Raw genomic sequence first — 24,448 nt, 5'->3', positions numbered from 1 at the left:
TACTTGGCTGAGGTTATGTGTTTTTCCTTAATCTCTTCAAACCGTCCCTCCACCACCAATAGATAAAAGGAGAAAACCTATTGCCATAAAGAGAAAGAAAGAGAAACTTGTGCAGCAAAGAAATGTCTACAAATATCTGCAAGATAAAAAGACAATGGAGCCTTTCTGACAAAGAAAAGAGAGCAAGGAAGTGATAGAACAGAGTGACAGGAGGGGGCTGCAGCGGGGAGTGTTGGTGGGTGGATCAATTGAGAAACTTATCTGCAGAGCAACTTACTGCTCTCTTCCTGACATGTCCATTTCTTTGCTTCTCCTCTGTGTGTTCTCTGATCTTTAGCATAGGAATGAAGCATCCATCTCCAAAAATACCTAAGGCTTCTCCTCTGCTGAAATGTGAATATCTACACAGGCAGCATTAGAACTTCATGCCATACCTCAGAGTAAAGTTCTCCCATTTTGGCAGTTGGAACTTCCACAGCTAATGATCTGCTCCCTGCCTGTTCCTCCTGAAGGCTTCACTTCATCTAGACAAGCCCTGGACACCTACATAAAGTCCCCGTTTAGCCTTCCTGTCAATGAGAGAGACGAAGCAGGAAAACAGTCCCACATACAACAATAGAGGAAACATCTCTGCTACAGAGAGAAATTATTCCATTCCTCTTTCTTAAATAGAATGGATGTCCGAAGACCTTCAACCCATTAAAGAAAGGGTAAGATTAAGAAACAAAACTGTCTCTAGAAGAAACAAAGACGTTTCGGAGAAAAATTTAAGAAGGCAGTGTCTCCAAAGTACAAAAGCAGTGCTGTGAGAAAGAAACAATTGGGGATCAAATTAGAACATTTGTTATACATATAATCATATCCCAAATGAACATTTCAAATAAGAGTTTGAATATAAAGTAAGTCTCTCAAAACATAGAGAAAAAACAGAAAAGAGATTGGAGAAAACAGAGACAACAACAAAACAAAATAAAAAGGTTGAACGCTTGAGTTAGATAAGAGATGCAGAGAATATTTCTAGGAAGTGCAACTCAACTAATAGGAATTCAGGGAAATAGCCATGCAATAGCAGAAGGGAAGAAATTTTAAAGAAATAATAAAAAATTTGCCCAAAGGTCAAAAGAGATCACTTTTCTGTTTGAAAGATTTAAATAATTGAAAGAAAACTCATGTAAACATAGTCCTGAATTTTTTTTTTTTTACATGAAAGATAAAGAAAAGACTCCTGAACACTTCCAGGTAGATAAAACAGATCCTCTACAAAGGATAAAGAGTCAGGCTAGCATTAACTCTCATCACCAACACTGAATGGTAGAAAAATAAGCAATGCATTCAAAATTCAAAATTCTAACAGGCAATAATTCTGAACCTAGCATTCTTACACAAAATATCAACAAAGCATGATGGCAAAATGCTTATATTTTGGACACACCAGGACTCAGACAATTTATATCTCTTGTACCCTTTTTAAGGAAGTTACTTGAGATATAACTCAACAAAATGAATGCAGATATCAAGTGGTGTTGGTCAGCTGTCTTCCCAAAAGATGTTGAAGTTCTAACCCTCAGTACCTGTGCATGTCGCCTTATTTGGAAATAAGGTCTTTGTGGATTCTCAAGTTAAAATGAGGTCATTCAGGTAAGCCTTAGTTTAATATGATGGTATCTTCATAAAAAGGGAAAATTTGAACACATAGACAGACAGCACAGAGGAAAGATGATGTGAAGACCCGGGGAGAACACTATCTATGAGATAAGGAGTGTATGAGGCTATTAGAAAACAGGAAAGAGGCATGAATGAATTCTCCCCCATGTTGTGGACACCTTGATCTTGAATCTCTAGCTTCCAGAACTGTAAGATAATGGTATTTTGTTACAGCAGCCCCAGGAAATTAATACATCCAGAGAGATTTCTCTTTTTTTTCTTTTCTTTCTTTTGTATTTTTGAGAAGGAGTCACCCAGGCTGGAGTGCAGTGGTGCAATCTTGGCTCACAGCAACCTCCACCTCCAGGGATCCAGCAATTCTCCTGCCTCAGTCTCCTGAGTAGCTGGGATTACAGGCGCTCACCACCAAGCCCGGCTAATTTTTGTATTTTTAGTAGAGACAGGGTTTCACCATATTGGGCAGGCTGGTCTCGAACTCCTGACCTCAGGTGATCTGCCCACCTTGGCCTCCCAAAGTGTTGGGATTACAGGCATGAGCCACTGTGCCTGGCCTCAGAGAGAAGATTTCTGATGGAAAAGATGATAGATTTCACCCAGAGGCCTTGGGAAAACAATCCCTGGGTGACAGTTATCTGTCAGGTTCTGAAGCAATCATTCCAGACTGGGAATAGAATCAGGGCTCTGAGGAAAATGAAGAACAGAAGAACCAAAACAAACAAAATCTAGCCTAGGGAGCTAGATAATGTTAATGAGCATGTGAAGAAGGAATATACATTTCTTCTTTCCTCTTAGGATCCCCACCAAAAATAGAAAACAAAAACAGAAAACGAACAAACAGGCTGTGTAACAAAGTCATGGTTCAAATGTGAAGGAAACTAAGAGATGTTATGCATGCCTTTCAGCAATGATGATGTGTTATGACACAGAAACCATTTAACCTAGAAGTGATCCTTGAGTGCCATGAAGATTATGACTTTGGTCACAGACAGAATGAGATGCAATCTTATATGATTTGTTTCTGCAGTTAGCATTGTTAAAATAATTGTATAATATATACGCTTTGTTAATTTTAAGCTTTTAGAAAGAAATATGGGTGACTTGCATGTGGTTACAAGTTAAATATTACCAAACCTGCTACTAAAGATACAGCTCAGAAAGTAGAAGTAGAAGGTGGTGAGAGGCAGAGAGACGGGCAGAATTGCTAATCGTCTCATTAGGTATGATTTGCAGGCCAGAGAAATTGCCCAAATTTTCAAAAACAAGAAATAGTAGCTTAATTGTATTATACATTGGCACAAGGTTGTCAATATCAGAATTAAAATTATAACTAAAAGTGGACACAACCTTCCTCAACTTGCTAAGGAACATATGCAAAAAACCTACAGCTAACATCATACTTAATGGTGAGAAACTAGATGCTTTCTCACTAAGACCAGGAATAAGGTAATAATGTCAGCTTTCACAACTCCTTTTCAGCATTATACTGCAAGTGCTAACTAACCAAATAAGACAAGAAAAGAAATAAAATGAAAATAAAAGATTGGAAAAGAAGACATAAATAAAACTGTCTTTGTTTGCCAATGACATGATGGTCCATGTAGAAAATCCCCCATATTAACAAAAAAGACTCCTGGAACTAATGAGTAATTACAGCAAGCTTGTGGGATACATAGTTAATATAAGAAAATCAATTGCTTTCTTCCATACCAGCAATGAACAATTGGAATTTAGAATTAAAAACATGAGACTGTTTGCATTAGCACCAAAAAAGAAAGAAAAAAATACTTTAGGTAGAAATCCAAGAAAATATGTATAAGTTATATAAGAGGAAAAATACAAAACTTTGATGAAAGAAAAAAGATCTAAATAAATGGAGAGATATTCCATGTACACACATAGGAAGACTCAATATTGTCGAAGTGTCAGTTCCTCCCAATTTGATCTATAGATTCAATGCAATCCCAATCCGAATCCCAGCAAGTTATTTTGTGGATGTCAGCAAACTGATTCCAAAGTTCATATGGAGAGGCAAAAGGCTTATTATAGCCAAAACGATATTGAAGGAGAAAAGCAAAGTCAGAGCACTGACACTACCTGGCTTTAAGACTTACTAGAAAGCTTTCTATAGAGATGTACAGTAGTCAAGACAGTGTGGTACTGGCAAAAGAATAAATTAGATCAATGGAATAGAATAGAGAGCCAGAAATTGACACATACAAATATGGTCAGTAGATCTTGGGAAAAGTAGCAAAGGTAATTCAATAGAGAGAGGATAATTTTTTCAACCAGTGGCGCTAGAAAACTAGATATCCCCACACAGAAAAAGGAGAATCTAGACACATACATTATATCTTTCACAAAAGGGTGCATACTGTATGATTCCAACTACATGACATTCTGAAAAGGACAAGATTAAGGAGACAATAAAAAGGTCAGTGGTTGCCAGGGGCTTGGAGGGGGGAGGTAAAATTGAATAGGTGGAACATAGGAGATTTTTAGGACAGTGTAACCATTCTGTAAGATACTATAATGGTGGAAACATGCCATTATACATTTGTCAAAACCCATAGAATGTACAACATAAAGAGTGAATCCTAACGTAAACTACAGACTTTAGTTAATAATACTATATAAATGTTGGCTCATCAACTGTAACAAATTTATCACATTAATGCAATATATTAATAGGGGAAACTAGGGGGAGACGTATGAGGGTCCATGTGGAAGCTCTGTATTTTCCACTACGTTGTTCTGTAAACCTAAAACTGTTCAAAAAATAAAGTCTATTTTTTTAAAATGGTAGAAGAAAGCTATTTTACGTGGTTCTATTTTATATTTACATGACTCTTGAAGTATTCCAGAAGAGACAGATTCTTCTCCATTACTAAAAGAGGCCTAATACATTAAATATCTGTTTTCAGTAAACTTGTTTTTGTACTTTGGTAATCGTGATTTCTCTCCTGAACTTATTATCATACACTTCTTTCACTCCGCTTTTTTTTTTTTTTTTTTGAGAAGGAGTCTTGCTCCGTCTCCCAGGCTGGAGTGCAGTGGCGCGATCTCGGCTCACCGCAAGCTCAGCCTCCTGGGTTCACACCATTCTCCTGCCTCAGTCTCCGAGTAGCTGGGATTACAGGCACCCGCCTCCACGCCCGGCTATTTTTTGTATTTTTGGTAGAGACGGGGTTTCACCGTGTTAGCCAGGATGGTCTCGATCTCCTGACCTTGTGATCCGCCCTCCTCGGCCTCCCAAAGTGCTGGGATTACAGGCGTGAGCCACCGCGCCCGGCCCTTTCACTCTGTTTTTTTATGGTTCGTTTGGGTGCAGGATAGATGGATTTGATTATGTGATCAGCACATTTCGGGTAAGATGAGTGATACTGCCTTGAGAATATAATAAAATGAATGTGATATTTGTAGTTTCCTCTTTTCCTCTACACAGGCTCACAATCCACAGCAAAGATTATTTACTTATAGAACATTTTTCTCTGAGGAAACTACACAAATATTTATGTTGGCTTCTCTTACTAAAGAATGGATAAAGGAGAAACAAAAAACCAAGTGAGACTTATCTTGTTTAGAGATAGAGTGATTAAGCTCTAGAAGGCCAACAGAGTTCTATTGTGTTATATTATTCTATCAATTCATTCATATATTCAGTTAGCAAATGTTTATTGAATTACAATTGCATGCCAGGTTCTGGGAAGGCTCTGGGTCCTTTCCTTCAAGACACTGTTGTCTGTCTGTAGAGAATCTTGTCAATTGATCTGCAATTATGATAAAGTGTACTCAGTGCTTTGTTAGGAGAAAAAGACTGCATTATGGAGCTTGGCATTGCAAGAATTGTCAAAGTACTCTACGGTGGCGGGGGTGCACATTGCCAAGTGGAAAGTGGCATGGAATGAGGCCAGAGAGTCCTCATGTGATACATGACATTTGCCTTTATTCTGAAGGATTTGGAGCAGGGTCAGAACCCTCTTGTATTCCAGGAAAAACTCTCTTGACCTCTTCTCTTATTCCTGATGACCATGAGACCAGTTCCACAGGTGCTTCCACAACTGCATACAGCAAAAAGAAAAGAGTGTTTTACCCTTCTTGCTTCCTGACTCAAATCTTATCTGTGTAAGCCTCTTGGCACTGATGGCAACAAGGAAGTACAGGAGTCAATGAATGCCCAGTGGGGCAATCCTTGATTAATTGGGAATAGGAAATGATGAATAAATGACCCAGAGAGACTAAGAAAAAGAAGGCTGAGGACCAAGCTCCAAAGAACATCAACTTGTAGAAAATAATTTAAGAATTTAAAGATTTAGAGATGGGTCCAGGAAGAGAACTCTGCAAGGAAAGGGTATAGGGATCCAAAGAATGAGAGAACATTGATATCTTAGAAGGCAGAGGAAGAAAGTTTTCCTAGGATGAGAGAGAATGAACACTGTCAAATGCTGCAGGAAGGTCAAATAAGACAAGAAATGAAAAGCATGCCTTGGAATTAAAAACATGAAGACATTAGTGATCTGTATTAGATGAGTGTCATTGCAGCAGTGGGAGAGTAGCCACATTATAGGGGTTGAGAAAAGATTTGGAGGTAAAGAAGTAAGGACAATGTATTAGTTTTTTGCTGTAGTAACAAATTATAACAAACTCAGTAGTTTAAAACAACACACACTTATTATCTTATTGTCTTGTAGGTTCTTACTGGACTAAAATCAAAGTGTTAGCAGGGCTGTGTTCCTTCTGGGGGCTCTGGAGGACCTTTTCTAGGTTCTAGAGGCTACCCATGATCCTTGGCTTGTGGCTTCTTCCACCATCTTCAAAGTCAGCAATGTTGCATCTCTCTGACCATTCTATAATGGTATAATCATACCTGAAAATCTTCTCTGCTTTTAAGGATTCATGTGCTTATACTGCCCACCCCCAACTCCCACATAATTCAGAAAAATCTCTCCTTCTCAAGTTCCCTGACTTAGTTATATCAGCAGGTAATTGCCTTTTGCCATGTAAAGTGACATTTATAGTTCTGGGGCTGAAGATGCAAATATCTTTGGGCTGCCATTATTCTGCCTACCACAGGCAATGAGTAGAACACTTTAGAAATTTTTCCAGGAAGAAGAGTCATGTAGCATAGCTTGAAGGCATGTGCAGTTGCAGATTTTTTAAGGAAGTGATGGGGAGGGAAGGCTTAGAAGTCAGATGGACACTGCAAGGATGATATTCTTCGGAGAGAACTCACAGACAAAAATTGGCTGTTTATTTTACTGGGATGATTGTAGATTAAGTTTTCATAATGAGAAAGTGATTATCCATTACGTTAGATGATGACTATGATGATGATTTGGTCTAAAGCTAGTCTGATGTGAAAATGATTGCATCTTTAAGAACTTTAGATTCTTGCTAAAGTAATACTATCCAAACATTGATTTAGTTTGCCATAAAACATTGTATTAGGGAATAAAATATGGTTTATGAAAACTGCATTTCATCCTTTAAGCAATACATATTCTAAACTTGTTATACTGGTATCGTAGAATTAATTACATGCTCTAGAACATCCTGTGCTTGTTATGAGTAAATTGCCAAAAAAATTAAGTGGAAGTTACCAGGGGATTAAGCATTAATTGTAAAACAAATTAATAAATATTTTTAGAATTACTTATTGTCCAAGAGCCTTAAACATGTATTAATATAGTTCCAGTGTCTATGATAGTCTTCTGTATATAATTATATGTATATAATATATATACATTATATATACACACATATATGTATACATACATATATAAACATATACATAAAATATGTATGGAAATATATAAATTTACGTGTGTGTGTATATATATATATATATGATCTAGAGTTGTCTATTATAGGCCAGAATAGTAAACAAAATGACAGAATCAATTTTACTGTATAAAGAGCTTTACTGTGTAATTTACTGATAAAGAGCAGTCTGACTCTTAGAGTTCCCTATTTAACAAGACAGGCACGCAATAAAGCAACCTTCTATTTGCTGTGCTGTATCTTTTACTGAAGTTTAGCATCAAATTTGATCTAGTGAAATGGCAGAAAGGCTAAAATGACCTCTATCTGAAATATGACCAAGGAGTTCTCTTTTTCCAAAAAGGCAGCTTTGTATTTTTTAGGCTTTTAGTGTAGGAGTAGCCCTTCTCTGGGCCTGACAAAAGGAAGCTTACTGTGCCCTGTGCTTTGACTCTTTGAACCTTATGATAACAAATTATTATTACTATTATTTTCTTTTTGGAGACAAGGTCTTGCTCTGTCACCCAGGCTAGAGTGCAGTGGTGTGATCATAGCTCACTGTGGCCTTGATCTCCTGGGCACAAGTGATTTTCCAGCCTTAACCTCCCATATGATAATGGATTCTAACTACACCAAGTTCATGCATATGGAATACATTCAATGGCTGAGCTAGTTTCCTACTTGTTCTCCCCTCTATTTTCTTTTCTCCCATCTCCTTTTCACTGGATGCTTCAACCTCGTTAGTATTTGAGGAAAAAAACTGGATCCTGTCCATCATTTTGGTTGTTGCTTTCCTTTTCCTGGCAGACAGGGCCTAAAGTTTCAATAGAGGAAGTGGGGAGGGACACAGCACATTCAGAGTTTATGAAAGACCTTATTTACCATCAAAGTGAAGGTTTCCAGATACTCCAGCCCTGTTTTCTTACGCTCTTATGTCTTTGATGAGAAATTAAGAACTCTGGCCAGCACAATAGAAGACACTGAGAGGCGGCTGGCAGAAAGCACTACATGGTGTCCTGAAGTTGTTCATTAATTATAAATGATATTGAGGAGTAGACCAAGGAGTAGAAGTGTGTTCAGAAACTTTAATCTTAAGAATTTCTACACAAGCACTTCCGAGAGAAATTTGAATTTACACAGTTAAAAATGAATATTTTTCTGCTAGCTTCCATCACACCATTTTTTTTTTTTGCAAAGCATTCATTGCATCTTACCTTTTAAACAGATACATGTCACTTTGGCCCTCTTCCTGACTCAATTGTAAGTCTTTAGATGGTGGTTCTCCAACATTAGTGAGTTTAAGAACAATCTGAGGACCTTGGTAAGAGAATTTAGGGCAGATATCTCTGGGATTCTCATTCAACAAATTTGTGGTGGGGTCCAGCAATGTTCATTTTAACAAGACCTCGGGTGATTGTAATTCAATGGTCTGTGAGCCACCTTGAGAAATACGTGTCTGCAGATCAGGGTCTCTTCTCTGTGGCTCTTGGGCCTTCGCACTATGCAATGCTCGTAGGGATCCTCAGTGCATGTTTGTGGAATTGAGGTAAATGCTTTGGATGGGTAAAATCCCATTAATGATTCAAACTCAAGTGTCCTGCTTTCAGAGATGAGCCTGCAGCCCTAACGGATTGTCCATAGACTAATTTTTTGATAGAAGGAAGTTGCATAAGCAGTTCTTTACTGGGGACAATTAGTACAAGATATTCTATTTTATCTAGGAGAACAACTGATAGAAAGTTGCTTTATTTATTTGCTTTTTTCCCTAGGGAAAGGTGCAGACCTGGGGAGGAAGAAATGCTGCCTGTAGTACGTGGGGAGAAGGTTCAGTCATGCTTGCATTTCCCATTCATTTCTGGATGTGTGCTTCCTATGTCTTCCGCTTCTTTTGTTTATTGTTTACTAGGTGCTGTGAGGTCTGCTCTTTAATATGCTTTGCCCTTTGTTCTTCTGCCACAGGGTGTGAAGCCATCTACGTTGTTTGCCCTTTGCTCTTGGCTACCTCTAAATGGTCATTTGTAAAAGAAAGAGGAAAATCACATCTTGCCTATCAGCTTTGTGTACATCATTCGAAAATTTTATCTTTAATATACAAAGAAAGTACAGTCCTTCTTTGTGTGGTTACAGAGGGGAATGGTCGTCACACTATGCTCTGGAAGGACATTATCTGGAAAACCAATAGGTAATTATTTTAATGTAAATATAGTGAAAAGCGTCTTTATGTTTTAGAGTTTTGCTAATGCTTTCAGTAACTGCAACAAATTAACATACCACTTTCTTGCATCAACTCTATTCACTCTTCAGTTTATTTAAATGCCATTAGTTTTAGACTGTTTGAAGTTGATCTGTGGAAAATATATGTGTCTAATACCAATTCAAAAAAATATATATAAATTGTTTTGTTTGTTAAATGTATTGGAAATATTTAAGGCTTAGTTTCCAAGTGAGAAAAGGCAATACACTTTAAAATCAAGAATGTTCTGTGTGTCTATCTTCAAAAACCTAAGATTATTTCCGTTATCTATCTAGCTTTCTATCTTCTGATAAGCATTCAACAACAGCTTTATCTTTTCAATTAGTGACACCGTCTTAAATCACAGCAGCTCTTAGAAACAAAACTGGCACAAATACCCTCGCCTCTCAATGGATTTGCATACTATCTTGATGTTGAAAAAAGTTGTAGACATGGAAAACAGCACAGTCCAAGGGTGATGCTTATTTTATCTGGGGTTTATTGCATGAGCAGAGGCTGTCATTTTCCCATAGTGTCTTCATTTATTATGCTAATTGACTTTCCAAGCTCAGACTGGAGGGTGTCTGCCCTGTGAACTATTCTCAGTTGGAGAGTTTTAAAAGCAAACCTGTTTTGTGCCTGAATGAAACCAAAAATCAATGTGTTTCTTTTCAAACAGGGAGGGTCAATACCGTGGTTGTTTTTGTTCCCAACCAGTTATGTAACCGTGGGGACTTGTTTCTTTGCTTTCAGGATTTGTACAAAACACATTAAACAATAGCGGAGGCTTAGGAGTAACCCTCCAGCTGCGCCTTGGAGTGTGTGTCCCTGGGATTGGGAACCTCCTGTGAGTTCCATCTCAAGTGCTGCTGTGTGTGTGTGTGCGCGCGCGCGCGCGTGTGTGTGATTAGCCAGTACGCAGCACTTCCCCAGGGTTGTGTTTCCTTTTTCCTGAGATTTGGCGAAGGGTAAAGGGTCGGAGTCACATGGATACAAGGCTTTTGATTAATGTCCAAGTCACTGCTGTGGCTGCCGAAGCCGCTTCCCCTCCAGCCCCGGCCGTGTGAGGCCAGAGCAGCGGGGCCGGGCGCGCAGGGCCTGGCCGGAGCCCCCACTCCCAGGAGTTTCTTCAGCGGAGCCCCGCGTCCCCCGCGCCGGGATTTCAGCCCGATCCCCTCCTCTCCCTGCGCCCAGCCTCTCCCCAGCATGTAAAGTCTTCTGTCTCTCCTCGGAGTTGGCGGAGGCGGCAACTTTCCATTCTCGCCGCCGGGGGCCGGGCAGCAGCGGGCGCGCGGGTCAGCACCGCCGCCGACCATGAGCGAGGACAGCCGCGGAGACAGCCGCGCCGAGAGCGCCAAGGACCTGGAGAAGCAGCTCCGCCTGCGCGTGTGCGTGCTCAGCGAGCTCCAGAAGACCGAGCGGGACTATGTGGGCACGCTGGAGTTCTTGGTGTCGGTGAGTGTCCCCGGCAGACGCAGGGGGACGTCCGGGCGGCGCGGGGCGCGGGGCGCGGGTCCCGGAGTGGCTGCGGGGAGCGCGCGCCGCATTGTCTGTGCGGGGACCCGGGACGGGTCGGGGCATCACAGGCGCGGGAATCCACTTGTGGACGCTGCGTTCGCGGGCGCGGTGACCCCCGCGGGGATTTGTTAGTGCCCCGAGACTCACTGAGTTGCGGGGGCCTTGGAGACCTCCAGGTCTGAAAAGTTAGCTCTAGAGAAGAGAGCTCCAGTCCAGGGAATCCCGGCTGCCCCATCTTCCCTCATTTTTCTTTTACCCGCCTCCCCAGGCTGCTCAAGTGCACTGTGTAATTGGTTTTCCTTCTTGTTCTTTCCTGGAGACTCTGTTTTAAAGCTTTGGTTTAGTGATTAAAGGTCCAGTCGGCTACATTCAGGTACACTAAGTTAAAAAAAATCCTTGAATGTGCTCGAGTTCGTTACTCAGATAACATGGCAGTGGCCGCTTTAGTTAGGATCTTTGAGACAGAGGATTCTGGTGTAGGGGTACAGAGAGAGCAGCGGGGTGATGATCTCTAGCAGCTGTTGGATATTAAAGCCACATGTGGTGCTCACCCCGTCCTAGTCTTACAATTCCCCGCCTCCCCCCAGCTTAAATCTGTCTTCTGCTCAGTTTCTGGTCCCCTGTTTACATGGCCCATGAGAGTGCTGTAATCAAGCTTCGGGACTTCGTGGAAGTGGGGATGTACTTACATTCCACGTTTCTGCTTGACTCACTGCCATCTGCTTTGAAAACGTTTCATTCATTTTAGGGCCGAAGGGGCAAAACTGAGTGAAAGTAACTGCTGAGATAACACTCAAAAGTTGAATTTTTCCTATTCACTGCTGAAAAGACAAAGAATTTGAGCCTTGGCTTCTTTCCACCCAGATTCCTGGGAGAGCATCATTCAAAGAACCAGGAGCTTTAGTTTTTGTGATCTCATCCAAATCCTTCTCCTTCCAACAACAAATTCCATGCCCCCTTGGTCTGAAGGAAAATATTTCAGGTGCCAAACTTCCTGCTTAGTGTTCTGAAATCTGTCAACTTTCTGCTTATAATCATGACAGATAAAATTCACTTCTTGGCTGTGGCAAGAAGGAAAGAACAGTGTCTCAAGTGATGTAAAAATGTATAGGCTGGGTTCTGGTTGACTTCTCAAAATCAATATACTTGACTTCCAGGGGCCACATTCTCTGCAAATGTACAGGTATTTGAGAATATCCTGGTAACTGGTGATTTATAGAATTATTATATACTTCCTTGTAACAAAGATTGTCAAAAAAGTATGTTTTTAAGATTTGATTTTTAATAGCTTTAAATTTGGCTTTCATGAAACTTTTTCGGTAACAAAGTTCTTTGTCTTTTGAAGAATCTGAGTCATTTCTTACATAATTACTCTTTCTGAAGATCTGTGAACAAAGTACTGTGCAGAATGCTAATTTGCAGACAGTTAATCTAATTATATTAAAAACCAATCTGTTGATCTGTGTTTAAAATATCAGTTTTTCTTCTAATCTTAAACCTGATCATTACAACAGAAAACTTACTATTAGTATATAGAGTTAGGTAAGAAAGTATGGAAAGTATAAAATAAATTTTCCCCTTTTATAAGGAGAACATCATTTCATGATTTCTTTTTATCTCTTTCAGAATTTATGGGCTCTTCCACTTTTCGTTTTCTTTGTGCGTCATTTATGCCTGTTTATGTTTATATGCACCAATGCACTAATTAGTCTGAATGTCATCCTAAATAAAAGTTTACTCTGGCTTACAAAGCCTGAGATCTATTTATAATACATTATTAGATTTTCTTTTTAGGGTGTTATTTATAGCAACATTTACTCCCCATGGAGTTTTCTTGATTACCTGAAGTTGATGTAGTCACTCTGGTTTTGATATTAGACTATGCTAATATGTACCAAGAGCTTTTAATCTATTCAAACCCTTTGGCCTGGTGATTCCTCTTGTAGGAACCTATCCTAAAGGAATGATCAGAGATGGAAACAAGCAATAGAAGTTATTTTTAAAAGTTAGCCATAGTATTAAATAAGTCGAGTGGTAAATTTGTTGCCAAAAATTGATAGTTTACTCCTAAGTCAAATTAAATATTTGTTAGATTAGTCATTAATCATTTCTATTATTGCTTTAAGCCATTAACATGGATGAAGGATGACTAATCTTTATTAGGAAGAGGAAGAAGAGGTAGAAAACATATTTTTAGTTCTACTAAGGACATATTTTTACTTAACTGCCCTATAATTAAGCAAACAAAATGGTATTATGAGCTTTATAAAAAGATCATATGTCCCAGCACTTTTGGGGGCCGAGGCGGGTGGATCACCTGAGGTCAGGAGTTCAAGACCAGCCTGGCCAACATGGTGAAACCCCATCTCTACTAAAAATACAAAAAATTATCCGGGCGTGGTGGTGGACACCTTTAATCCCAGTTACTCAAGAGGCTGAGGCAGGAGAATCACTTGAACCCGGGAGGTGGAGGTTGCAGTGAGCTGAGATAATGCCACTGCACTCCAGCCTGCCTGGGTGACAGAGCGAGACTCCATCTCAAAAAAAAAAAAAAAAAAAAAAAAAAACCAAAAAAAGAAATCATATGGCTAGAGGGAAAAGCTTTTCTAAAATCTTTCCTATTTCTGAGCCCTCTCTCTCCTTAATTCCCACACTTTGGCCTTTAAGGAAAGAGCATCTTCCCCCACTGCCATCCCCAAGACAGCCCAAGAGCATTGCCTTTCTTCTCTACGCTATGGAATGGGTCTATCTGCATCTTCTCTGTAGTTGCCCCCAGGCACACACTGCTGTTTGAACAAAGCTCTGTGTCTTCACCTGGCCACTCTTTCCATGGTGGGCTGTGCTTCCTCAGGCTTCTGCCTTTGTTCTTCCTGGGGCCTTCCTTTTGTACCTGGTGGATTCCTACTGGGCTTTCAAGGCTCAGTTAGCCCCTTCTTCCCAGGTGCTTCTGGCTTTGTATCCACTCTACCCTGCATTTCCTTCTTCCATAGTACCCAAAGTAGTTGATGTGTGCATTTGTTTACTTTGGTCTCATTCTGTTAGACCTCCTTGAGGACAGGGACATACCACCTTGTGTGCCTGTGCTTTCCATAATTGTGTGCAGTGCTTGTGACATTGTAGGTCCTCAAGAAATGCTTGTTGAGTGCATGCATGAATCAATGAGTTGACCCATCCTCTATCCTCCCACTCCATTTTTAAGGATGGTGCCTCAATCATCCTGAACATTTTGATTTCCTGTTTTCTTCCATTTGGTCTAAATAGATAGTAGAATTTTCAGTTTTGCTCAGGCACATATGAATTTATGCAGCAAAAAATTTCAAATTAAACATGTGGTACCTGCCCTTAAAACAGAAACATGATTTAAATCAGATATTGAGGTATTAAAGACTTTGCATGCACTATTGTTTCATATATTTTAAATTTTTGTTTGAGGTCATGGATAGGTTACACTATCTAGATTAATTATTTTTAGGTCACAGATAAAATGGTAGAGAGTGACCTAATTTGCTTGAATTTATGTTCTTGTTTTGCTAGGGAAATGAAATTTTGGGCTTTATTAAAAATATTTTCAAACATTTCTTCTAAATAAATGATTATATGAACCTAACATCCAGTTTTTAACATCCAAAGTCTGGACAATAGTAAGTTACAACCTGTTTCCTGTTTGCAAACCCGTGACAGAGCCTGCCAAGATGACAGACTCATGTGAGTGGACAGAGAAAAGGAAGACCCAGGGCTGGCTTCATGGATGCACATCCTGTGCAGTGGCCCACAGTTCTGAGCTGAGAAGGATGCCCAGCTTGTTTTAATGCTCTGCTATTGCCATCTTGAAATTCTTGCCAATTTTATCTTTGACCTTGTGTTTTGCAAATGAAGTCTGATGGGATGGTGGACATGAGCAGAGCAGATACATGAAAGAAAAAAGCTTTATATTTCAGTACCTTTAACAGCATTCCCCCACAGCCCCCTGCTTTTTGAACAAGAAACCTCACATTTTTATTTTGCACTGGGCCTGGAAAATTGTGTAGGCCAGTTACATTGTGGGTCAGTGGCATTGAGGCAGGATGACCATATAATTTACTGTCTAAACTGGGACACTTGTGAGAGTGAAAGGGAGTGCTATTAATAATGATACTGGGAAACAGATGGAAACTGGGATTGTTCCTGGCAAACCAGAATGCATGGCTAGTCCACATTGTGGGCATATTAAAACAGTGACTTCAAGCTATGTGTCTTGTCATAAACAAAATATTTTCAAGTTTGTTGCCTGTCCAGGCTTTGGCCTTGGATACCTTAGTATTTGAGTCCCATCTCTAATTTGCTTTGTGATTTTAAACACATTCCTAACTTTTCATGCCCCTTTTTCTTCATTCGTAAAATGGAGAACAATAGCATTTCTCAGGGGTATTGTAAGGATGATATGATACATGCATTGGGCTTGGCCCATCTGGCTCATAAGAGGGTCCTATAAGTAGTTACTGTTATCTTGCTGATGCTACAGTTGTTACAAAAAGCCATGCCTATGATCATCATTAGATAGAATTTTTGTTTCTGTTATATTCCTCTTCTACCCTTTCTATATGTCCCAAATTCTCTTCTTTGTTTCCTCCTTCTTTGTTTTCCTTCTGTTAGTGTAGTCTTTTTAATGATATTCTTATAAATGCTCATTGGTTGATTTTAAGACAGTGAGAAAACTTTATATTCCAGGTAACAACAACCATAGTTAGTATGGCGCCTTGGAGTTTAAACAATTGCATCCTCACTCTATTATTCAGCTTAATATATGCGTGTCTCTTAGCTCTTTCAAATTGTGCTCCCTGGAGCTCCAGAGGCCCTTGCAAGGGCTTGCTGGAGAGCTAGATTTTATGGCTTCAGGATTGCCACCCTGGCTCCTCTGTGCATGGCTCTACCTTTCCCAGATTTGAGCTTTCGTAAAAGCAGTTAGAAAAAACATTTGTCTAGATGGCAAATTCCCAGAGAAAAGGGGCTTTGCATTTACTTCCTATGTATGCTTTTCTTGGCCTAAACACAGGGCTTTGTAAATAGCAGGCACTCAAGAAAACAGACAAACAGGCAAACAAAGCAAAAGCAAACAAAGCAGAATTTGAATGCATCTGAAATCAAACTCTTTAAGTCGTGACCTGACTCTTCCAGGCAAAGATGATTGATTCAGCACATTATACTTAAGGTTTATGTTATGGACTGAATTGTGTCCCTCCTCAGGAGTCATATGTTGAAGTCCTAATCCCCAATACTTAAGAATAGGACTGTATTTGTAGATAGGGCCTTTAAATAGGTGATCGAGTTAAAATAAGTTCATAGGGTAGACCTTAATTCAGTTTGACTAGTGTCCTTCAAAGAAGAGGAGATTTGGACACACAGAGAGATACTGGGGTGTACAGAGGAAAGGCCTTGGGAGGACATGGGGAAAAGGCAGGCCTCTGCAAGCTAAGGAGGGAAGCTTCAGGAGAAACCAAACCTACTGACACCTTGATCTTAGACTTCTAAGCTTTCAGAGTTGTGAGAAAATAAATTTCTGCTTAAGCTATCAATCTGTGGTATTTTATTATGACAGCCTGTGCAGACAAATGCAGCTTATGTTAGGTGCTGGGTCATCACAATACTCAATGGGAGCTGCGACACTAGAGCCATGAGCAAAGTCACATGGAGGCAATAGAGATTCTTTCAGCTGGGGAGTCAAGGGAAGTTTTGGAAAGAGGTGATGATAGAGCTGGCTCCTAAAGGAGGAGGAGGAATGTGCTATACTGGGAGAATTATCCATCCCCAGAGTGCAGCATGTGCTATGTGACCTCAGTGTGGCAGATCCTCACATTTGGGGGTCTGAAACAGTCTTATACCCTATTATAATACCAATTACTTTAATATAAAAATAGTAGCTATTGTGGTTAGAATTGTTTCTTAGCAAGAGAATTCTGTTGACAAGGTTGAGGAACAAAGATTGAAGTCTAGTTACCCATTAAAAGTCTGTCATTGCATTAGTTCAGGTAAGAAACGTGGAAAGTCTGATCTGGGGTAGAAGCAATGGAAAATATAAAAGAACAATAACAACAAAAAACCTAAACCAAACCACAAACAAATCCAACGCCCAACTATGAGGGCTTTTTTGGGTAGAAGCTTTAATATTTTGTGTACTCTCAGAAGTGAAGGTTTAAGTAGAATGGAGAACATAGGATGGGGCTAGTTCTCTAGTTTTGAAGACTAGATGGGTAGTGTCATTGACTGAGAATTGGAATGCAGGGGACAGAACAGCACTAGGAGGAGAAGGAAAATGAATTTGCTTTTGGACATGTTGAGCTGAGCCACAAATACTACTATGATTTTTGAAGATAAGAATGTGGAACTTGAGAAATAATTTGGGCCAAAAGTGAGAGATCTAAAAATTAACTAACCATGTATTTTGAAACCATCAATTGAGTGAGATGACACAAGGAGAGCAATTAGAGGAAGAAAATACACAAACAAAAGGTAGTAAGTTGGAGAGTCAATGTTTAAAAGATGGAGGAAGAGTAGAGTGTGCAGGTGACTTTGAGCTATCAAAGGCTGAAACAAAGAACTAGGAGAAGGTGATACTTTGAAAGCCAAGGAAGGATCTAGTTTTCAAAGAAAGGTCTCTTTAAAGTGGCAGGACTTGAGGGAAGTGGGGTGTGTAAAGACTGAAGGGGTCGCTGGATCTGGCAGTTAGAATGTCATTGGGGTTTTAGCTTCAGTAGAGCGTGTGAGCAAAAGCCAGACTGTCAGAACCAGTTGAGACATGAGTGGAAGCTGAGGATGTGAAGGATGATGGATAAACTATTCAAGGACTTTGGTGGTAACTGCAAGGAGAGAAGGGGATGATTTTGTCTAGGGATGGGAAAGACAGATGAGCCTAGCCAAGGGGAGAGAGACAATAAAAAGGGAACTAAAGGAGCGACAACAGAAAGTGGCAGAGGGCAAATGGCATCTTTGGGGGAAGCATAGCAAGCACCCCCATGGCACTGGGAGATAAGACAGGGCAAAATTTTCTGAATTTTCTGAGCCATCTTGCTGTGTAACATACCCATAGTAAAACATAGTAAAGCTAAGAATGGGCAAGCTGTCACTTGTGTATTTTAAAAATTCTGCTGCTTCTCCAGTGTACAGCTAGTGGAACTGCCTGGGATGGTCTTTGTGGCCCCTTGTGAACACATACCAGAGGCTTTCCCTTCCACACTGGGACAGTGAGGTGAACTGCATGGCACAGAATCTGATGAACTGGTTTAAAATCCTCGTACTGAAACTTACAAACTCTCTCTTTGGGCAAACAACACAGCCTCTGTATGTCTCAGTTTCATATTTGGAAAACACATTTGATAATACCTCACAGGGCTGGCCTGAAATTCAAATCAGCTTCTGATTAGGTAAAGTCCTGGTAGGTAGGAAGTGTTTCTTCCTTTTCATTTATTTATTTATTTATTTATTTATTTATTTATTTATTGATCTCGCTCTGTCGCCCAGGCTGGAGCGCAGTGGTGCGATCTTGGCTCACTGCAACCTTCCCTCTTCTGGGTTCAAGGGATTCTCCTGCCTTAGCCTCCTGAGTAGCTGGGACTACAGGCACATGCCACAATACCCGGCTAATTTTTTCGATTTTAGTAGAGACGGGGTTTCACCGTGTTGTCCAGGCTGGTCTCAAACTCCTGAGCTACGGCATTTCCCCCACCTCTGCCTCCCAAAGTGCTACGATTACAGGCGTGAGCCACGGTGCCCGGCCGGAAGTGTTTTTTTTTTTTTTCCCTCCCTAAACTCCAAGCTTGTCTCCCTCTCTGCTGTCTTGTCCATCCACAGACTGTGCTTGGCACGTGCTCAGACCAGCTTGAGAGTCACCAGCCTGGTCTGCCAGTCACCCTGTCTTTTCCAAGCCTGGAGGCATAAGGACAAGCTTAATAGAAGAAGGTTCTGAGAACGCCAGCGGGGCCTAGGGAATGCAGGAGGTGGAGTGTTCTGGGAGCCAGCAGGGAGGGTGGCTTTCCTCCAGAAGGAACTTAGGAGTAAGGACAAGGGCCACTGGAGGGGAGAGGCAAGTTTGGAGGTTGCTTGCTACCCGATGGTCGTTCTTCCTCTATGAAGTTAAACTCTGGTTTTCTGTCTGATGTTCTGTTGTGTTTTCTTCTTGTTTTGTTGTTTGTTCTTGCTGAGAGGGCAGTTCCCTGAAGAGAACAGTAATGATTTGGACACACACTTTCAGGAATAGAAAAGGGAATTGAGCTTGGACATCTGAGGGTGGATGTATGATAGGCTTTGTTCAGTTATTCTTTTAAATGTGATTTTCTTAAACACGACATAAATTTAGAAGCTCAAGTAGAGACGTAAGCATTTTTGGTTTATTACCTCTAGTGTGAATAGGTTCAAATCTCAGAAATAATGACAACCATTTTTTAAACCATGGTGCAAATAGTATAAAGCTTCTATTTTACATTTAATGCACGTATCAGTCATTAGCCATGTAAAAAAAAGAAAATGATTTATCTGACATTTTAGTGTGATTATAGTTTCTTAAGCACTTGTTTTAAACAGTGTTTTCTTAAGTATTCTTTTAGTATATACTTGGTATTAGATTTTCATACCAAATAAAATTATTATGTCTGTTTTCAGCACTATTAGTTTGACCTAAAAATAATTGTTTTAGTTTGCATTATTTCTTTAAACATTTTATTTATATTTACTTTTCATGAGATGGATTTTTGTTCTTCATTAAAAGTGTTATTAAATTTATTAAAATTTTTCAAGTGTGAATTTATTAGAATTATATTATTAGCTATGTTAAAATCAAGATCTTTGATTTAATTATAATTGTAAATTGAAGAATTTATAATTTATTAAAATTGCATTAGCTATATTAAAATCATCTTTGATTTATAACACTGTAGCTGCCTCAAACAATCAAAAATTCAGGAAAAGCATTCCTTAGTAAATGTTTCATTGATTAAAAGTGTGGCTGGGTCACTTTTTCCATGATATTGAACATAACTTCACATGATGATACATCTAATAATAACTGCTTAAAAAATTTTTCCCTCATTTTCATAAACTGTTGCATTTGATCCAAGAGTTCAATGATTGAAATTTTAAGAATGTTAATTATGTTTAAGAATGTTAATTATGTTAATTATTAACATGTTTAATATGTTAATTTGAAGTTACGATTTTTAAGCACTTCTAGTTACTATCGGTGATTTCAGACTTTGATTTATTGAATAAATTTGTTGTATAGCCTTACATATAACGGACCATAGTGTACAAAAAGGGATCTATTTTGCTCGAGAATATCTTAGCCAAGGACATTGTGTTTTGTCATTAATGTGAAATGCATATTTTTCCATTAAAAGGCAAACCCTTCATTTGAAAGGTTAAATTGTACAGTACTTAAGAAATGACTCCATCTGATTAAATTTAGAATACCGATATAAAAATATTCTCTGGTTTTACAGTGAAAATATCACAATATAGAATATAGATGGATAAACATTTTTATTCATCTGAAAACTTTGTTTCTCGGAGAGAGTCAAATATGGATTGATATCTGTGTTTGATTTTGCTTTGCCACTTTTGTTATTTTAATTATCTATTTAAGTTGTCTTCTTGCCAGTAGGAGAGGCTTTATAGATGGTGACACATTTTCAGAGATTGTGCAAGAAATGCTAATGTTTTCCCTTGGTTCCTTGTAATGCCTCAACTTGGCCTTGCTTTCATGCTTCCTAGGAGTTCCAGCCTTTTCTTATTTGAGACTGTTGCCCCAAAGAAAGAAATCTTAGGATTCCAGAAATAACATCTCCCATTCCAAAGCCTTATTTCTATCAGTAGCACTAGGAGAAGATCTATGGAAAGGCATTATTATGCTCTATTAATTGACCTAAATGTTAGTCCCGCACCCACATACTCCAAGATTATTTTAAGAATTCATTATTTTCCCAGAGGTATGTGGATGAAGGGGGCTTTCATTTTCTATACTGTATAACTATGTCAAATTTGGCTTTCTATAATTTTATATATAAATATATTTGTATTTATATATTTTATTATTATTTATTATTTTTTTGAGATAGAGTCTTGCTCTGTTGCTCAGGCTGGAGTGCAGTGGAACGATCTCGGCTCACTGCAACCTCTGCCTCCCGGGTTCAAGCGATTCTCATGCCTCAGACTCCCAAATAGCTGGGATTACAGGCACCTGCCACCATGCCTGGATAATTTTTTGTATTTTTAATAGAGACGGGGTTTCACCATGTTGACCAGGCTGCTCTTGAACTCCTGACCTCAGGTGATCCACCTGTCTCAGCCTCCCAAAGTGCTGGGATTACAGGTGTGAACTACCATGCCTGGCCAATTTTATATATTTTATATATTTACAAAATGTATTTTGAATATTCTAGACACAACTTTATCTCAAGTTTTCTTTTTTTTTTTTTTTGATCCTTAGAACATGCTTTTATTTTAGTCAATTTAAAACTGAGACTTTTCATTGAAAATTGGCAGTTTAAATTCAATAGAAGACACAACGCCACCAAATCCCACTGCCTTTCAGATGTTGGCTGAGTGTCCCTTCCCACTCACAAAGCCTCACTGCCGTGCCCACCTCACTCCCAGCACTGCCTGCTGACATCAGCCACTCCCTGGGCACGGGGTTCCCAAAACATGAGAGTATCCCTGCCAAGCTGTTTCCTCCCAAATTATTTTCTGCCCTCCCTGTCAAGCCCTCCCCGACCTCCAACTCCTGTCCCCAGCCAGAGACCAGCAGGTGAGACTCTCCTGTGCTAACCCTTGTCTGGGATATAAAAAGAGGTGTTGGCCGGGTGCGGTGGCTCATGCCTGTAATCCCAGCACTTTGGGAGGTCACCTGAGGTCAGGAGTTCAAGACCAGCCTGGCTAACATGGCAAAACCCCATCTCTACTAAAAAAAAAAAAATACAAAAATTAGCTGGGTGTGGTGGTGTGTGCCTGTAATCCCAGCTACTCAGGAGGCTGAGGCAGGAGAATCACTTGAACCCAGGAGGCGCAGGTTGCAGTAAGCCGAGATCACACCATTGCACACCAGCCTGGGCAACAAGTATCTCAAGTTTTCTTGTACCACTTCATAATGAAACCTCTGGCAGAGACTTCTAAGTGTCCCCAATACCCAATGTTCTTTTATTCTATAGTGGTAAAAGTTTTAGGTCCAGCTTAAGACTACATTTCTCAGCCTCCCATGCAGATAAGTGTGGGCCTGTGTAAAGGTTCTGGGTAGTGGGGTGTGAGCAGAAGTGGCCTGGATAACTTCTGCAGTGTGCCCTTATTCTGAAGAGTGTGCATTCTCTTTTCTCCTTTCCCTCTTCTCCCTGGCTGGTATGAGGATGTGATGGCAGGTGATGGGGCAGCCATTTTAGAACATGAAATGGAAGGTACATGTTCAGGGTGACAGAGCAACAAAATAGAAGGAGACTATATCTTTATTCTTTCTTACTAAGACCATGTCTTAAAGCAGTCTAACCTATGTCCTGTCAAAAATGGGCCTATAAGAGAAATCAATATTTATTTAACTCTGTCCTAAAATCATCACATTTTGATACCGAGGCCTCATTGACTTATGCAAATCATTAATGAATTGGCCAACTTTAGTATCTTTTTTCTATCTTTGTCTAATATTTTTAGTTTATTTTTTGTTTTTTCTTTAATAAATCTCTAGTTCAGCCATCATTTCCCCGGATTATGCTAAAACTGCACTTTTTTTGGTTTTCAATAGTTATACTTTAGTTTTTCCTTTAGAAAAAGAAGAGTATTTTTTCTTACCTGTGCTTAACATATTCTTTTTTTTCCTGAAGGCCAGAATTTTGTGTTTATTTGTAAGGATATTTGTTCAGCTGCTTTAACTGAGACCAAATAACAATAGTTTGAACAATGCGGAAGGATTGTTTGTGGCCAGGAAAGCCATATGTAATCAACATGACCTTTTTTGCATCCTCTCTCAGAACTCTGGTTATTTAACTTTTAAATTAAATATACCCCAGCGGTGTTCCAGTGGGGTTAGCAGCTTAGCGGCATCAGGTCATTCAGAGACTCCTGCTTCTTTTCTTGCTCTACCAGCCCCTAGGACCAATGAAATCTGAGTATGTGGGGGTGAGAGCCAGGCCTCAGTATTTATGTAGATTCTCTAGGTGTTTCCAATGGGTTAGGGAAGGTGGGGGAACCAGTATAGTGGGGTGTTGTCCTTTTCCCTATGGTTGAAGCTGACTTACCACTACACTTTTCACATTCCAGCCCCACGGGGACAGAGGGTGGGAGACAAAGTGGAGGGCAAGCACTCCCTCTAAGGATATGACCCAGAAATGACACACATCACTTTCACTCTCATCCCCACGGCCAGATCTTTGTAACACGGCTAATCCAGCTCTAAGGGAGACTGGGAAATATGCTGACTGGCTGGACATCCACGTGCCCAGCTGAAACTTAGGGAGTTCTACACTGAAATAATGACATGGGAGTAAATATTGAGGGGCAAAGAGTCATCTCTGCCACATATTGAATCCATTAATACTTTAGTCTCCTGTCCTCAGAAAATCATTTATATTAATTACTGGATTCCTTTACTGTAAGAACCTGTTGTATTTAAAATATAATGGATTATTTTCCTCTAAAATAATATATTCTTTCCCACATAGCAATCCATCTAACATTTCTCTCTCTCTCCACATATATTTGTAAGAACTCCAGAGCTCTCAAGGTAGTTTTTGTTTTTTTCCCGTTGGCTTTCACTACAGAAAGGCTTTGGGATATTTGGTGATTTTATGTAATTTTAAAATTTTGTGGAAGTTTCCAGAAAAAAATATTCCAAGATAATATGGAAATTCTGTTTTTGTTATGTGTTTCTTATGTGTTAGGCACTGCATATTTATATTTAACTCACAACTTAGAACTACCTTCAAGGCTCGGATCATTGTAAACTCACACCTGGGGACATTTTGGTCAGTTCCTAATTGGGAGAGTGGGGATTCTGAAAAGATCCACTGCAAAAGTTGTATAGCTCTTCCAAGATGTTCTGCTGATGAATCACAGGCCCAGACTCTTCTGGATTGTGGGAATGGTGTGATTAATCAGGACTAGGAAAACCAGGGCAGATGCTGAAGCAGGGACGCAGAACTTGTTGACTCCGGAAGTACACAGGAGCTAGAAGTCAGGAAGGAACAGTAGTTCATTTCAGGCAAACTATCAAGTGCAAGAGAGCAACAGGAGCTTGTGGTCAATCCAAGACAGGGTTAGAGCCAGGCA

At 39.7% G+C, this 24,448-nt stretch overlaps 1 protein-coding gene across 3 annotated transcripts in view; it reads left to right on the top strand.

The window, feature by feature from the left end:
* The first annotated feature begins 10,580 nt into the window (after nt 1–10,580).
* The window catches only part of PREX2 (phosphatidylinositol-3,4,5-trisphosphate dependent Rac exchange factor 2), a 284,434-nt gene continuing 270,566 nt past the window's right edge, over nt 10,581–24,448 (top strand). For 2 of the 3 annotated variants that reach the window (XM_055298134.2, XM_055298135.2), the window contains exon 1: nt 10,615–11,110. In XM_055298134.2, the coding sequence (XP_055154109.1) occupies nt 10,970–11,110 (141 nt within the window). In that variant the 5' untranslated portion in view covers nt 10,615–10,969. Of the gene's footprint in view, nt 11,111–24,448 lie in introns of all 3 variants that reach the window. The other variant, XM_055298136.2, reaches the window with a different exon arrangement.

This window comes from Symphalangus syndactylus, chromosome 11 (assembly GCF_028878055.3).
Source record: "Symphalangus syndactylus isolate Jambi chromosome 11, NHGRI_mSymSyn1-v2.1_pri, whole genome shotgun sequence".
In the NCBI taxonomy this organism is placed as follows: Eukaryota; Metazoa; Chordata; class Mammalia; order Primates; family Hylobatidae; genus Symphalangus; species Symphalangus syndactylus.
The sequence above is the reverse complement of the archived record's forward strand: the minus strand, read 5'-3'. Positions and strand labels throughout refer to the sequence as shown.